Source organism: Saccostrea cucullata, unplaced genomic scaffold (assembly GCF_032062105.1).
Source record: "Saccostrea cucullata isolate Sc308-1 unplaced genomic scaffold, CSIRO_AGI_Scuc_v1 ctg3408, whole genome shotgun sequence".
Taxonomy (NCBI): Eukaryota; Metazoa; Mollusca; class Bivalvia; order Ostreida; family Ostreidae; genus Saccostrea; species Saccostrea cuccullata.
Window position 1 is genome coordinate 1 of NW_026940081.1, and position 17962 is coordinate 17962.

At 35.0% G+C, this 17962-nt stretch overlaps 2 protein-coding genes across 3 annotated transcripts; both read right to left on the reverse strand.

The window, feature by feature from the left end:
* Positions 1-1957: 1957 nt before the first annotated feature.
* On the reverse strand, positions 1958-5930 carry LOC134254728 (uncharacterized). Of its 2 annotated transcripts, none has more exons than XM_062737263.1 (3): positions 5792-5930; positions 3324-3375; positions 1958-2179 (listed from the first exon to the last, which is right to left on the reverse strand). In XM_062737263.1, the coding sequence occupies exons 1-3, from the start codon at positions 5921-5923 to the stop codon at positions 2061-2063; spliced, it is 303 nt and encodes a 100-aa protein (XP_062593247.1). In that variant the 5' UTR covers positions 5924-5930; the 3' UTR covers positions 1958-2060. The 2 variants fall into 2 exon arrangements, with proteins under 2 accessions (XP_062593247.1, XP_062593246.1); XM_062737262.1 differs by having other exon boundaries at positions 1958-2182.
* A 38-nt stretch (positions 5931-5968) lies between these two features.
* On the reverse strand, positions 5969-17711 carry LOC134254722 (uncharacterized). Its single transcript, XM_062737258.1, has 2 exons — positions 17126-17711; positions 5969-6335 (listed from the first exon to the last, which is right to left on the reverse strand). The coding sequence occupies exons 1-2, from the start codon at positions 17708-17710 to the stop codon at positions 6153-6155; spliced, it is 768 nt and encodes a 255-aa protein (XP_062593242.1). The 5' UTR covers position 17711; the 3' UTR covers positions 5969-6152.
* Positions 17712-17962: the final 251 nt, after the last annotated feature.

The window sequence follows — 17962 nt, forward strand, 5'->3', positions numbered from 1 at the left end:
GACAAATACATGTCTGACTCTTCCATTGAAGACAAAAAGGACATGTCTGAGAATGATCAATACAGACAAATACATGTTTGATTAAATTTTGAGATGGAGACAAATGCATGTCTGATAAATCTTCAATGCAGACAAATAAATGTCCGATAGATTTCAAAGCAAACAATACGTGCCTGAACTTATGCCGTAAATGAATGAATAACATTATATGCACTGAATTATGGACTTTCCAATCAATATCTCAAAGCAGTCAAATACATGACTAATAGATGAATGTATGTAAATCTTAATCAGTCCAATACATGACTGAATACATAATGAACAGTAAAATAACTGAATACTGTTCTGTAAGTAACTGATTAAAACCCATCGTTGAGCTGAACTCAACCTATAAATATTACCTTTGCTGTTCACCAATCTCTTTGGTTAAATGGCATGTGCAATGGCGTATATGTACAACATAAACTGCAATATGTAACCCTAGAAAACAACAAACTTGTTATTAATGAATTGCTTGCTTTATCTCCTATAATCTATATATGACTATCAACATCAGGATATAAACTGAATCAGTAGTCTTTCATAATTAAAATAGGAAATTGAGTATCCTTTCCTTTCCTTTACACTCTTATTTAATTATAAGCATTAAAGAATCCATAATATCTAATGCAGTTAAAATATAATACTCATTTATATTTAGTCAAACATATAAATGTTAAATTCTAGTACTCTTAATGGATCACTAACCTAAGAGCATGCATTTTGTTCAAACTACATAATCTAATGCATGCATAATAGCTAGTCTGAGGCTTCTGTAAAATTTTTTCTGTCCCACTGGAGATAGATGCACACCATCACTACTAAGAATGTGTAGAGGGCTGTTCATTAAGCGAAGATGCCGCCAAAACATAAACTTCTTATTGTTTGTATCTTCTAGTAACACAGGTAGCATGTTGTTTATGATATTTCGCTTTTCCTCATACATTTGTGGTGAAATATTCCTTGGTCGAGTTCTTCTGAAAAGTTCGCAAACAACACCGACCTGTACGCAGTCAAACTTTCCCATAGTTTCCATAAGCTCAGAAATATTACACGCCACAGTTTCTGGTCTCGCAGATACACTACAAATGTCATTTCCGCCTATCTGTAGTATGATCACCACTGGTTTGAAAGACGTTATGTAGTGCTGTAAGTCTTGATTTTTAAGTAGATTTTCCACTCTTCCCCCACTTAAACCGAAGCATCGGATTTCACACTGACCCAGGTTGAAATCCGCCTGAAATGCATCACTTCGTCCTATAAGTTGTTCCAGTCGTGTAACAAAACTATGGCCTAAAATCAAAACATTAGTGCGTTTTTTCTCATCAGCACACCGTGTCTGAAACCCCAGCGACATTGCTCCACTCAAAACCAACTTTTTAATTTAATATGTCCTTTCCTTCTTACATCGATAAAAGTAATCAGTATTACAAAGGATTGGTCGGTTTTTCTTGATCGTGGATCTTCTATAAGACGTTTTATAAAAACAAACAAAACAAAGAAGATCGATTAGCCTATCATCATGGCGGCGCCCCTGTGAATGGTCACAGTTCAGCTCCTATCCGTCGAATTTGCAATCATCACATGCTAAAACATTTACCTTCCTGAATTAATCCGTATCCGATATCATTTTCCAAGTTTTGATATCCAGGAAAATAGAATGGAAAGTCAATAAACTGGATAATTATTAAAAAATCTGCAGAGCTTTTTCACAGTGTTTACATCAGGGACGCTAAAATTGTAATATGATCGCCGAATATAATTAACCAGTCAGAAATTAGGAAAACCTCTGATGCATCGAGGCTCACCACGGGTTATACACTAAATAAGATTACATACAGAAATTCAACAAATAGAATAAAATCCATATGATTCACTCGTTTACATAAAAACAGTTATTAAAATAACTTTCATTTACCCAGTAAAGACCCATCTGTCACTGTAAATATATGTTCGTAAACTTGAAGTCCTCTTGTTGATTTTATTTCTTTTATTTCTTCGACACTTTTGCCCATAAGACTTTAGAGGAGTGTTGTTTTCCCAGCACCAGCACATCCAACCACAAGTCCTCTTGCATGTCGTACTGTTGTTTCTTCTGTTAGCATGTGTTGTAGAAGATCTTCTTTAGGGTTGTCAAGATCTGCTGCAATCGATATTTATACTTTTACTTAATGAAAATATATGTACAATTTTTGATTAAATTATTATCTTCTTAAAAATCAATAAAAACAACCAGAAGTCTCTGTCGAGACTGTAGCTCTACTAGTTTGTACCAGGTACTTAAAACAGAGAAAGGAAAAGTGGTAGTTGGGACTTGAAAATTCATAATAGTAATAAACAGAATAATAATCTTGTATCTCACTGTACACTACTTGCATGCCACATTATACATGTACTATGATCAGACTATGTTTAGTTTTGAAATGCGTATTTGAAGTATATTTCACAGACATGGTTATCTATTCCTAGTAACCAAGGCAACATCGTTTATCGAAATCAAAAATCGATATACATAATTATATATATAATTATGTATCTTAGTGTAATCTACTTGTGTGCAAAGTTATATTATTATCCTTCATAATGATACATTCAATCTGTTTGGTTTAGAGTAGGTCACTTGCAGGGAGACAACACGTAATGTGAGCTCAACATGGTTAAAAAAGGACCCTCGACCTGGCCCACTCGCTGACCTCGGGGGTAATTGTACAGTATTGATTTCCTTTTTCATTTGATAATAATAAAGTATAAGGATTATACTGGATCATATATTTTATTTTTTTTTTACCTTTAACGGTTTTGTTTATATGGAATCAATAGTGTACACCACTATTGGTCTAAAATTCAGCAATGCAAATAATAAATATTTTTCTATTACTGCATCCAAAAAATAGGTACACGCCTCTGGGTTTTCTACAATCACTGTTCAATGATTAGATAATGTATAATTAAAAAACTTTCAGGTACAGATAACTTAGCAAAGTATGGCCCCCTGATTCCTGACATTTCACAATTTATAATGTAAAGTGAAATTGTGCAAAGTGACTGCAATGAAATGTTTTCAGAAAAATACCATGCACCCAATCAGAACCTAAATCTGGGTACTAACACATGCAAAGTTAATCCAAAGATTTTTAAGATGGTATACAGATAAATGTTATGACAAATTGTAGTTTGCTAAAATAAAAGTTAATGTTAATCAAATATGGCACAATATCACAGTTACTTGTGCTGATAATAATTTCAACATAGTCAGATGTAAGGATTGGCATTAAGATACATACTTGGACTTGAAGTTCTTTCTTCTTTGTTGGCAAGCTTTTTCAGTTCTTCCTGCTTAAATGAAAAAATATAAAATTTTTATAACCTTTAATAAATTCAGCAGATGAGCATATTTAAGATTTTAAAAAAAAATCCTGACTTATATGTAACTGTAGCATTCCATATGAAAATATTATAAAAATCTTTTTTATGGAGGTTATTGAAATAATAGAGTAGTCAGGCAAAACTAAATATCATTGAGATGGTGGCCATCTCAAGGGCCCTGCTTTCAGCAATGAATATGAGAATGTAAGGTCGCTGAAAAGGGGTTTATTTTGAAGGTGTTTGAGTCTAAAGAAAAAGTAACTTTTCTCTAAAAATGATAAAAGAAACTTTTTGAAATGTATCCTCTTTAAAATAGTTGCATATCCTCTATCAAAATATGGAAGGACAATCAGAATTGTTCCGTACCACAAGTCAATTAGTAAAGTTGGAGGCTGACTGGGCTAAGAAGGTTTTTTTTTACCTGTTTACCTTGACCTAAAAATTTCGTCTAAAGACACTGCCCATCCTATGACCAATTTCACTCTGTGAGAGAAGCATGAGCCACATTGGGCCGAGGAGAGAGAAGATATGCTCTAGACATGAGTTCCCGGGCGGACGGACAGACAGATGGACAGGTAGAGGAATTGATGGACAGACTGATCTCTATATAGCGCCTGCCGAGTGGGCCCTGATGAATTGTTAATAATAGGCCCATTGGCCACAACGCTTACCTGAGTCACTTTGGCCAAGTGTTCCTCACCAGATCCTACCCCTTGTAATACCTATTGTTTGACAACCCTACCCCAGGGTCATGATTTGAGCAATTAAGAAGCTATACTATTCCAGGTGCTTTCAAATAATTTTAAGATTTCTTGGTCCAAGTTGTTCTTTTGAAGAAGATTTTTCCTATATGTTTCAATGCAAAACTTGAATTCCTTGTTGTGGCCCCGCCCTGATTTTCACTGGTCTTAGTTTAAAAACAATTTGTAAAATAAAGTTCCTGAAAATGAATAGAAACGTAAACACATAAAGAAAATTTGAAAATGGTTTTAATTTGAAATTTGCAAATATGTGTAAAAACAGACAAATGGAAATTGAAGTGTGAAGTTGCCTAGGAGTAAGCACCCCTTGTTGACCGATGACGTCACACCACAGGGGTGTATATCAACTTGAATTCTTCTTATGTTGTGGCAAGATGACGTCAATTTTAGAGCACAAGTCTTCGTAACATTATTATTTAGAGATGGCATTTAGAGATGTCATTTAACTCTAGAAAATGAATAGAAACGTGTAAACAATAAAGACAAATAAATTGGTTTTATTTTGATTTGCTGTGTCAGTCATGTTGATTGAAAATCTTCCACCGATGACGTCATACGTGTATATCAACTTGGGAATTGAAAATGTCTTGTAGAGAGAATTCGGCTAATACGGCAGGTACAGAGATACGTAAAATGAAGTTTAAAAGGAAGTATCGTTAATATTGTGTGAAATCCATATGGAGTTAAATAAATTTAACAGGTATGCTAATTTAATTTCAACGATTACATTCTATTTCGAAGACAGTAAGCTATATACGTAGCCCGGTCGGCCTTTCCTCTGTCATTCATGACATAAATAATGCGACAGAACAACAATAAGCAAAACATGAGATTTGTTCAAATAGAAAGATTGCCTTCTGATAAAATTAGAAATTGCTGCTAGCATCCCGAGTTAAGTGTGGGTTTACTAAAGTCGATTCACATGATTAAAATTCAAAGGTAGGGTAAGATTTCGTACGAATATGTGGCATAATTATTTTACTGACAGGACAGTGGGATTCTAGCAGCACTTTTGGGGGAAAGTAGATGTTTTTCAACTATATTATTTAATCAAAAACATTTTCAAACCCCGGGGTATTGTTGTTCTATTAGCTTTTTTATTAAGGAAAATTTCGCTTTTAATAGAAGTCACGTGATGCCGTGGGGGTGGTGCACGTCTTTGTGTTAGACACTCTTTTATCTGTATGCAATAGTTAATAACAGTTTACGTTTATCAGCAGTTTTGGTAGTTTATCTTAAAAAGTCTATATTTCACGAGAAATGACTTATATACATGCTTCCTTAACATACCCGCGACCCGCCATGAGCCCTGTGAATTGATCAGGAAGATGAAAGTTTCCATTGTCAAATTAAGTATTAAAGCAATTGGTATGAAACAAGTCAGAAAATATAAGATCCAATTATATATCAAAAATACCAAAGAACTTACAAAATGCCCATTTAAACGCAACTTCAAACCATCAGTGTTTTGAATGTCTCGTTTTAAAATTGATTGCAACAAGATCTTGAGTAACAAATAACTAAATATTATAATAGCACATCTGTACTTCATGTTTGCTTTCAGACCTCAGTACTGATGGTTTCAGTACTTAATTGATTGCTTTCACCATTTCATGCTGACTTACCATTTTAGTCTTTTCTATCGGATTATCTTCAGTTTCAGTTTCCCCTCTGATCGTCAGTTTTTGAATAAGATTAAGCTGATCCAGGTATTTCTTTCCAGTGAAGGTTTCCAATCTTTGGAAGATATCTGACATTGTTGACCAGGTGTCATTGTATTCTTTCTGAGAGGTAGAGGCTGAGCTTACATGTGCTGTTAAACTGTTCCGGATTAACCTAATTCTCTCAATATCATCTCCCACGGTCACTTCTCCAGCTACAGGCTCCTCTCCCCATTTTCCTTTTGTCGGTTTAGGGATCTTTTTGCAAATGTTTCTGATCAATGTGTATGTTAATGAGATGTCAAAATTCTTATATCCCGAATGTTTAGCATCCTTCAAGGTATGCTCTTTCTGGGCGCAATCTTTTATAAACACGTGACGCTCTAACTTTGTTCTCAATGTCAGAAGGTGAAACCTCCATCTCTAGTATATCTCTGTATGCCTGATTTAACACATCGTTTGTTGCCATTTTGAGTTTGGCAAATCTAGTTCGGCCATTCTCCTTTCTCTGAAAAAAAAATTTGTTCAGTTAATTATTTACAATGAATCAGTAACTTGTTGGATATACTTCTAAAGCCTCTATGATGGATGATTTGAATTTGATAGGCCACATTCGACATACAGTCATTACAGTTCATACTGAAATGGTTAGTTTTGATGTAACGAGCCTCTATACCAAAATACCGCATACACTTGGACTAGAAGCAATCGCTTTTTGGATCGACAAATACCATAATCGAATTAATGAAAGATTTCCCAAACACTTTAATGGCAACGAAATAAAAAAGTGTTAGAGAATAAACATTTTTCTTTTCATAGAAATGAAGGCAACAGCAATGGGTAAGAAAGTTGCCCAACCTATGCTACATGTACCCTAGTTCTCGGGTTTTTAAAAGTAAAAATCATCAATGATTGTTTAATTTTCTGGAATAGATCAAATGAAGATTTACAAGAATTTCATACTATTCTTAACAATCTACACCAGTCTATTCAATTTACGATGGAAAAGGGCAGATCAGAATTACCCTTTTTAGAAATCCTTATAATTAAGGAGAGTCTTAAAATCATAACACATTTATACTACAAAAAACAGATTCCCACCAATACTTTTTTTAATTCCTGTCATCTTTCACATGTAAAACGTAACATACCCTTTAATATAGCAGGACATGTTTGTAATCAATGTCATGGTTGAAACAAGAAAAAATGGGAATGAAACATAACCATGCATCATCTTCATGTTACTATAGTCCTGCTGGACACGTTATTACAGCTGTGACCGCGCGCTTGTCTGTCTTAGACATAATTCGGCGGTGCACGTTCATTTGGGGAATTTACTTAATGGTTTGGGGAATGTTACGAAACACATAAGTCCAAATTGTAGGGTTAACAATGAGAGTTTATTAAAGTAATGATGAATTCCAACAACATAACACATAAATATGCAAGTCCAAGTACTAACTAAAATTTAGATAAAGTTGGCCTAAATAGAGAAATAAAATAATAAAGGTTTCTAAGTCTAATTCCCTACATGGTTCTTAACACATCAGCTCACTAGCTCTGTCACTCTAGATCTCTCTTAACTCTCTGTATTCTCAACTATATATATTTTTTTAACTAATTGTAAGGAATTACTCAATGTGAAAATAGCCATAGGCAGAACTTATCAAATAAACAATTTAAACAGTTATAGATTACTCAGGTGTCATCCTTTGATGCCAGGAAGTCAAAAAAGGTTTATTTAATTAACCTAACACCTAATCAGTGACCATTGCCATCAGGCAGTTTGAGTGTCAATAATTAACAATTACTAAGAAAGCACTAAATATTTGAGGGGATTAAGAATTAGCCAGATGTTGTGTTGGTTTAGCTTCACTATTTGTTGACAAATGAATTCAGATATTAAGAATTATCAAAGTAAATGAATTTGATGCATGAAATGACAAATTATTAATTTAAGTAGAACAATTAAATATATGTAGAATTATCATCAAATGTGAAATAGGAGCTATTTCACTGGTGAAATGCTCCCCCTACCTCACCAGAAGATTTCTCCTGAAATCTTAGAATATCTAGTTATATCTTGTCATGGGTTCAAAAAGTTTCATTGTTTATGTAACCCTACATATTTTTTTTAAATGTCAGAACAACATATATATTCCAAAATATCTGATAGCCTTACCAGGTTAAATTCCTTAAAGAAAATATCATTAACCTAAAGGTATTGTAGGGTCAGAAAATATTAATGAACATTTATAAGAACAGAAATGAATTAAAAATATTTACATAAATAGAGCTTCCTAATCTGGTAGGAATTCTGTTAGAATGCATGCAATATGATGTTTTTACATAATATGTACAAGGGCCCATCATAAAATCTTTTTAAAAGATAAAATAATGATTATTAGACTTGCATGTACAATGCAATGAAATAAACATTGAAAACAAATAAGCATGCTAGTAAAAGTGTCCATTGAAAATTATTCTCTTGAATGATGCTTCTGAGTTCCTTTTAAGGTTCCTTTGAAATAAATTGTTGCACAACAAGCACAATGATATAGTTCACAAAGTTCCATGTTTCATTCTGACATTTTGAAATCAGAATTGTCCTTTGAAACACCTCTGGATTTGAATATTTGCATTGGAAAAGTTCTTCGAAATGTTTCTTTGATATGTCCTTTGATAATTGCTTCTGAGCTTCTTTTGAATTTGCTTTGTTGGCTGCTTGCACTTAATCCTAACATCCCATCGGGGGGAGTTCCATCAGGATTCAGCTGCAGTTATCATGACATCCCAATAGGGAGTTCCATCATGATGTAAAAGCAGTCAATAATCATGACATCCCAGCAGGGAGTTCCATCATGAGAAATGATCACCATGACATCCACAATTTGGAGTTCTATCATGGTGACATTGTAACGAGCCAGAAGTCATAACATCCTTATGAAGGAGTTCCATCATGACCAAAAATTGACAGTCAGCTATGACATCCGTGGATATACAAGGAGTTCCATCATAGCACAATTTGATGATCTAGGAGAAAAGAATTGTTCATCAGAATGATTTCCTGCAAACTTATGGAAAGTAAACATGTATCAGGCACAAATTATTTGTAGTCAGGAAGAGTGGCAACTGGCAAGAAAGTACAACCGCTAAAATCTACATGTGACACAAGAAATTGACCTACAAATTACTGTTATGTAAATTGAAATGGAAAATTTTGAAAATAACTGAAGATCTGAGAAAGAGTAAAATTTGACGATTCCAGATTTACATTAATAGAAAATGTAATAAGAAATTTTTACTGAAATGAAGCATTACACCGTTCCTCAGCAATTTAAGAAACAATAGCTGGTTCATGACTCACAGGTGTTCAAATGCCATCCAGCATATTACTGATCTGAAATTGTAAATATTTATTTATTTAAAGGGAAAGGTATTAAAAATATTGGTAGAGGGTGAAAAATAAGGAGTTTACTTTTAGATGGGGTTATAATATTTTTCCTATGTCCTTAGAAATTTTTGATAATGTGCGGCGCCTCACATTATCTAGCACTGAAGTACAGGGCACAGAAAAAATACTACATTGCCTAAATTAATGAAAGTCAAAAAGAGGAGAGAAAAAAAATTATCATGTGATAAGCTTAAAAATGAAATGGGGTAAAAATCAATTTAAAAATCAGCATCATGGTGAAAGAGTTTTGCATGATTGCGAAGTTTGATCTTGAAAGCAAGGATTCCCTCATCAGAAGAATAACAAGTTGGTAACCATTTGGCTTTTTCTGGTGTAAAGTGATGCCAAAAGAAAGTAGGTCTGTTTGGAAATGCATTGACAGAAGAAATTGGAATGTATTGGCAAATGTTTCTGTTTATTTGTCCGTTTGTTTTCTTGCGAGTTTCTGCAATATCATGATCTAATTTATTGAAGAAGGCTTTGAGTAAATGGACTGGAACTTCTCTTGAACGTTTGTAACCTATACCTGCCTGGTAGTTTCCATTATCATCAGAAAGAAGGAAGCCAAAGTTGGTTTCTTTCCGATCAATCATTGCTGCGATGACTTTTTGTTTGCTCTTTTGCATTGGATCCTTGTTGGTCAAAAAATTTCTTGTTTCTTGGTCGCTTTCTTTTCTTTCCCTTGGCATGTAAAGGGAGTGGAAATTGTCTTTTAGTTCTTTTGGAATTTGACTGCCATCTTGCCATGAAGTTTGAGATTCATCCTTGAACTTTAGTTTGTAAATGGGTTTACCTTGATACAAACTGTACTCAAGAATTTTCTCAATTTGATCGGCAGAAAATAATTTGGATTTGATTGGTGTATTGTTTTGCTTTGACGTATTGTTTTGCGTTGATTCTTCGTGTTTTTTCTTTGGTTTCGATGCCTGTGGATGGGATGGTTGATTGTGTCGCTCGGGAACTGCATCTGGTATGCTGTGGTCCTCGTTAACATTATCGTCCCCATCAATTTCATCCTCTGAGAGTTCATGATGATCAGTATTGTGAGGTTGCTGAACCTCCTCAGCATTATCTACTATTTCTTCAGGATTGCGAATGACGTCTTGATATTCTGGTAAGAAGTAGTAAGGTCTGTCATCTGGGCTGTGATAATCTTTCAGTCTTTTAGCATGGACAAGACTCTTAAGAATTTTGTGGTCTGAGTCTCTTCTGAGTTTAAAAGTGTGGTTTGGTCCTTGATGAATGATTGAATATGGACCAACCCATTTCTGTAAAAGCTTTGGAGACTTTCCTTTGGGAACATGACTGCAGTACAGCCATACTTTGGATCCAACCATGAAATCTGGCTCCTGGGCATTTTTATCATGTTGCTGGGTGAACTTTTGTTGATGTAATCTGATGTTTTCTGTAGCAATTTCTCTGCACATTTTGAGTTGTTCTAGAACAAGCATTAGATGAAGCTTTGGTTCTTGTGCCATGGATGGCTTAGGTATTAGAGCAACATCAACAGGAAGGCGCATTTTCTGGCCAAACAACAATTGGAAGGATGAGAACATTGTCGACTGTGTAGCAGGTGTTGATCTGTATGCCATAAGAACAGCTGGTATGAATTTCACCCAATCGGACTGGTCTTTGTTGCAGTATGTTCGTAGAGTTTGACTGATGAATGAGTTCATTCTTTCACAAGCTGCATTTTTCTGTGGGTGATAGGCACTGATATAGTGTCTGGTGACCTCAAAAAGTTCACAGAGAGCTTGAAAGAGTTTCGACATAAAATTTTGTCCTCTGTCGGAGATAAGCGTTCTCGGTGCTACATATCTAGCAAATATCTCGGCAAAAAGTACTCTGGCAACTTCAGTAGCTTCCATGGACTTTAACGGGAAAGCCTCACACCATTTGGATTAGCTGTCAACAACTAATAGAAGGTATCGGTCTTTGTTTGGTGTAATTGGTAGTTCTAAGAAATCCATGTGCCATCTGGTAAATATATCCTCAACGGGAAGTGGCGTCAAAGGAACTGGTCTCTGATGTTTAGAGTTCTTAGACTGCTGGCAGGTTTCACAAGTTTTAATATATTTTTCAATGTCTGCATACATATTTGGCCAGTAGTATTTTGCTCAATAAACTGTTTCCTAGTGCATTCAATGGATCCGATGGCAGGTAGGTCCTCATCAGAGTGCATCCGTGACGGAGTTGTAGGAGGATAATCTCGACGAGATAGACAGTCTGCGTTTAGGTTTTTCGTTCCAGGACGATGTTGTATTTTGAATTTATACTGTTGTAGAAACAGAGCCCAACGTCCTAGTCTTCCTGTCGCATCCTTGGTGTTGTCCAACCATCTTACTGTTATATTGTCTGTGAAGACTGTAAACTCTGCGCTGGTGAGATAAGCCCTGAATGTTTTGATGGCTTCAATCAAAGCAAGGCCTTCCTCATGGTTGATGTGCCATCGCTTTCCCTGATCCCGCAGTGCACGTCCACCAAAGGCAATAACATTTTCCAGTCCTTGTGAGTTGATTTGCCCCAAGACATATCCTATCACAGCATCAGATGCATCAACAGATAGGACAAACACAGGAAGAAACAAGACCTTTCAGTTAAAACTGAAAGGCGGCTTTCAGTAACTTTTCAGTGGCCATTTAGGCACTGAATGGCACATACATTTCAGTGACCTTTCAGCTGCCTTTCAGTCACATTTTAGATACCTTTCAGTCACCATTCAGCGGACACATTTCAGTCAACTTTCAGTGGCCTTTCCATCAACTTTCAGTGACCTTTCCATCAACTTTCAGTGACCTTTCCGTCGACTTTCAGTGACCTTTTTGTCATCTTTCAGTGACCATTCCGTCGACTTTCAGTGACCTTTCTGTTGTCTTTCAGTGACCTTTCCGCCACCTTTCAGTGATATTTAAATCGCATTTTAGTAATTTTTTCACTAGCGTATCATTTAATAATCAGATATCATAAATATGTCTAGGTAATTATTATTGATAATTATAAGAATAAATAAATCGTTTATACATTCCTCTTGTAAAAAAAATATATAGGAGATTTAAGCTTTCTAATGATATTGCTTTAATAAAATCATTCTATTAAGTTTTAGATAGAGAATTTACAATGATCTTAAATCTTTGACACAGGAACAGGTGCCCGTCTCTGATAATTGTCATCATCCTTATAGGAGATGTGTAATTAATTTGTCTATCCCCAAAATAAAATATGTGAGACTTATTCAAAATGATTTTAATTGAATATTTCTAGTTGCATTAAGAAAATAAATTCTTCAAGTTATAAAAAATGATGATCCGATAACCGATTCAAAATTTAAATAAATGCATAACATTCTATAGTGCTTATACGTGTATTTTTTCATGGAAGTAAATAGTTCTGATTAATGAGACAGAATTAATATTATTTAAACCATTTCTGGAAGATCGCAAGTATAACTGATCAATTTCGTTTCTTAATTATGTCATTGTCAAAACTGCAGGATATTTATTTTTTCAAAGACATTATTTTAAATTAATTTTTAATTACAAGAATAGACAAATCGTTTATACATGCCTCTTGTAGAAAAAAAAATATAGGAGATTTTAGCTTTCTAAATGATATTGCTTTAATAAAATCATTCCACTAAGTTTCTAGCTAGAGAATTTACAACGATCTTAAAAATCTTTGACACAGTAACAGGTGCCCGTCTCTGATAATTGTCATTATCCCGATAGGAGATGTGTAATTAATTAGTCTGTCCCAAAAATCCGCGCAACTAACATAGAATATACAAAAGATATACAAGATATATACACATCGCAGCTCCTCGATACACCAGGTGAACTGATTGTTCCATCGATTTCAATAAATTAATGGATTTTAAAACCTCATATGTCAACAAGAAGTCATAGCGTAATTGATAAGGTCGCGGACACCTACGCAGGAGACCCGGGTTCGTTTCTGGACATGGGAGCGATTTTTTTTTTTCTTGTATTAATTTTTTCCTATTTTTTTTTATTCGGAATTAGATACATTTAATGCTATTATACCAAGAAAAAGTGAAATAAAATTTTTAGGTTAAAAAATAAGCCGATTATTCAATAAAATGATTCAACTGAATGATCACGGAAAGGTCACTGAAATGTATGTGCCATTCAGTCGACTGAATTGTAACTGAATGATCACAGAAAGGTCACGGGAAAGGGTCTTTTCAGTGACCTTTCAGTGACCATTCAGTGGCCATTCAGCCACCATTCAGTCGACTGAATGGTGGATTTTCATCCTGTGAAAGGGTTTGCCAAAGTCTGGTAATGCTAGAATTGGTGCATTTGTTAACTTTTTTTTTAAAAGGTTGAAAGCATCAGTGTGTTCTTGTTTCCACTGGAATTTGATGTTTTTCTTCAGGAGATTTAACAATGGAGCACAAATTTTGCTATAGTCTTTGATAAATTTCCTGTAGTAATTGCACATTCCGAGGAAACTGCGGACCTGTTTGGCATTTCTTGGTTGAGGAAAGTCAGCAACTGCAGAAATTTTGGCTCGGTCCACCTCAACTCCTTTTTCTGAGATAATGTGTCCAAGATATTTGACTTCTTAGGCAGCAAAATGGCATTTAGCAGGCTGAAGAGTTAAATTGGCTTTACGAAGTTTTTTAAAAATGAGATCTAAATGTTGTAAATGTTGATCAAAATTTTTAGAGAAAAGCAAAATGTCATCAATGTTAATAAGAGCAATTTTCCAGTTCAGTTCCTGAAGCACTTTTGTCATTAGCATCTGGTAGCTTGTTGGAGCATTTGTTAAGCCGAAAGGTAGCCGTTTAAATTGATATAGTCCTTGGTGTGTAATAAAGGCAGTTCTGTGTTTTGTTTTCTCGTCCAAAGGCACTTGCCAGAAACCACTACCTAAATCTAACACACTGAAAATTTTGGATTTTGAGTCGGCTATTGTGTCAAACACTTCGTCAAGTTTTGGAATGGGAAATGAAACCACCTCTGTGATAGAATTCAGTTTTCTGTAATCTACAGCAAATCGGTATTGTCCATTAGCCTTTTTGACCATAACTACAGGACTTTGGTAGGGAGAAGTTGATTCCTCAATAACATCATGTTTCAGCATTTCGTGAATTTGCCGCTCTGTCTCTTGTCGCATTTGTGGATTTTGGGCATATCTCGGTGTGCGGACAGGTTTTTCTGTGTTTGTAATAATTGCATGTGTCTGGAGGTTTGTTTTTCCCAGTTCGGAGGCATCTTTGGCAAACACATCTCTGTTTTGTCCAATTAAAGTCAAGAGTTGTTGAAGTTGTACAGCTGTAAGGTTTTGTTCCTGAATGTTTACACCAAGTTCCTTGGCGATAGATGTATAATCTGTAGTGGCCATAGTCTGTGTAGTGTCTAGAGTTGACAAACATGCAGAGTGTACATTGTCAATCGAGATAATGTCAAAGTAAGAATCGATGTGAAAAACTTTCGCCAGAACTGAATTTGCTTTGATAGCAACTGATTCATTAAGAGGATTTAGGATCCTGTATGAAACAGTGTCTTTTACACATGTAGTGATACATCTGCTTCCAACCAGATTCTTATTCACAAGAAGGTTCACTGGTTCAAGGAAGACTTCAGAACCATGAGGGACATTAGAAACTGAAGGGGTGACTGTTGACTCAGAGAGAGGTGGTAATTGAATTTCAGAGTTTGCACGAGCAAGGGAAATATGATGATTTCCATCATCTTTGTTGTTTGGGGTAGTAATAGAAGCAATGGTTGTCTCATTTTGAAAAGAAACACAATGGTGTGTTAGATCTATGACTTCTTTGTTTTGTTCCAAAAAATCTTGTCCTAAAATGAGGGTTTGGGGCAGAGTTTCTAAGATGTGGAAAGTATGGGGCATTTTCAACCCATTGACATCTATATCAAGGTCTGTTGTTCCCAGAATTCTATGAGATGTGTCGCAAACACCTTTGACATATGAGAAATTTGATTTTGAAACATGGGGATTTTTGAAAATTTTCTTAAGAAATTTATTGCAAATTACCGAAATGATAGCACTAGAGCACTGATATGAAGATTTGAGATTTTGACTTGAATTTTGTTTTTGTTGGTGATAGCTGTTGAAATAGAAGCTACAAATTTGTGAGGGTGGGACAGGAGGGTACTAGATGAATTTCTATTAGAGTAGGCCATTATCGTGAAAAGTACAGGAAATAAAACAATCTAAAAAATAATAATAGAAAGTTATACAGCTGTGTCACATGTGATAGTAGTGGCTGTACTCACCAACAGGAACTGGCTGGCTGTCTCTGTATGGATTTGATGGCAGGGCTCCTTTCTTTAGAAGAATGTTAGAGTCACAAATCACTGTATCAACAACACAAAGGTCCTGTAGAAATCCAAGAGTCCCAAAATGTTCACATAATCTCACAGCGAGAGGAATTTCCAAAGGATTCGAACCGGATTCTCGACCACTCTGTGACTGCGCGCTTGTCTGTCTTAGACATAATTCGGCGGTGCACGTTCATTTGGGGAATTTAGCTCAATGGTTTGGGGAATGTTACGAAACACATAAGTCCAAATTGTAGGGTTAACAATGAGAGTTTATTAAAGTAATGATGAATTCCAACAACATAACACATAAATATGCAAGTCCAAGTCCTAACTAAAATTTAGATAAAGTTGGCCTAAATAAAGAAATAAAATAATAAAGGTTTCTTAGTCTAATTCCCTACATGGTTCTTAACACATCAGCTCACTAGCTCTGTCACTCTAGATCTCTCTTAACTCTTTGTATTCTCAACTATATATTTTATTAACTAATTGTAAGGAATTTGAATGTGAAAATAGCCATAGGCAGAACTTATCAAATAAACAATTTAAACAATTATAGATTACTCAGGTGTCATCCTTTGATGCCAGGAAGTCAAAGAAGGTTTATTTAATTAACCTAACACCTAATCAGTGACCATTGCCATCAGGCAGTTTGAGTGTCAATAATTAACAATTACTAAGAAAGCACTAAATATTTGAGGGGATTAAGAATTAGCCAGATGTTGTGTTGGTTTAGCTTCACTATTTGTTGACAAATGAATTCAGATATTAAGAATTATCAACGTAAATGAATTTTAAGCATGAAATGACAAATTATTAATTTAAGTAGAACAATTAAATATATGTAGAATTATCATCAAATGTGAAATAGGAGCTATTTCACTGGTGATACAGCTGTCCTTAATATAATTAATAACGAGAAAACATTGATGTAACCATCAATTGTTCAGTCTGTTCTTAATGATAATGATTAGACTTGATTATTCATTTTGTAAACTTTTAAAAAATTAAAGCAAGTACGGTGCCTTTGATTAAAAAAATAACTTCACATTAGATTTCCCAACTTAAAATCCGGAATAACATATAAGATCAATTTTAACATTGGCCGCAGCAAACACGATTCAAAAGATGTTGCGAAATCGAAACATTGTTGCGTTATAAAAATATATGTAAGTTTCATGAATCACGTTCATTGCTGCCAAATTTTAAGTGAAGTTTGTGATCAAAGATATAAAATCTGCAATTTTTGAAGAATATTTTGATACATTGTATGGTTTTGAAATTTACGTAGCATTTGTGTGACGTTTTGGCGCCATTTTACATCCGTGATCAGATAGACCTGATCGTGTAAAATATATCAGCACTTGATTTCTGAAGATATCAATGTTTATTTTTGATGAATTTAATAGGCCATATTTTGTTCTTATTACATAGCACAGCTGTACATGTACTTCATGCTTGCTTTCAGACCTCAGTATTGCTGTCTTCAGATCTGAATTGAATACTTTCCATCACCATTTCATGCTGACTTACCATTTTAGTCTTTTCTATCGGATTATCTTCAGTTTCAGTTTCCCCTCTGATCGTCAGTTTATGAAAAAGATTAAGCTGATCCAGGTACTTCTTTCCAGTGAAGGTTTCCAATCTTTGGCAGATATCTGACATCGTCGACCAGGTGTGGTTGAATTCTGCTTCAGGTGTGGAGGCTGAGCTCACATTTGCTGTCAAACCATTCCGGATTGACCTAATTCTCTCGATATCATCTCCTACGGTCACTTCTCCTGCTTCTGGCTCTTCTCCCCACTTTCCTTTTGTCGGTTTAGGGATCTTTGAACAAATGTTTCTGATCAATTGGTATGTTAATGAAATGTCAAAGTTTTTATATCCCGAATGTGTAGCATTTATCAAGAGTTGCCCTTGTTCAGGGCGCAATCTTCTGTAAAAATTTGGTGATGCTTTCACTTTGTTATAAATAAGGGAAGGGGGGACCTCCATCTCTAGTATATCTCTGTATGCCTGATTTAACACATCGTTTGTTGCCATTCCAAGTTTGGCAAATCTAGATCGGCCCCCCAGGTCTTGTCCAGACGCCATTGGAGTGATGGAATCACTCGCCATTCTCTGAAGAAAAAAATTAATTCAATTAATATGAATAGGACAGATATGATATTGCCAATAACTAAAACATATGTACATGTAACCCTAGTCCATAAAACGGACTGAACTTGAAAAAGCCTTTTAAGGTGTGATAGCAACTTCCAAAAACCACTTTTTACTTCAAATTAGAACCACATCAAAAAAGGAGAATCAGCAATAAAGAAGTAACAAGGTTGGATGTGTCTTGGTTGCTATGGCAACAGCCGGAAAAGT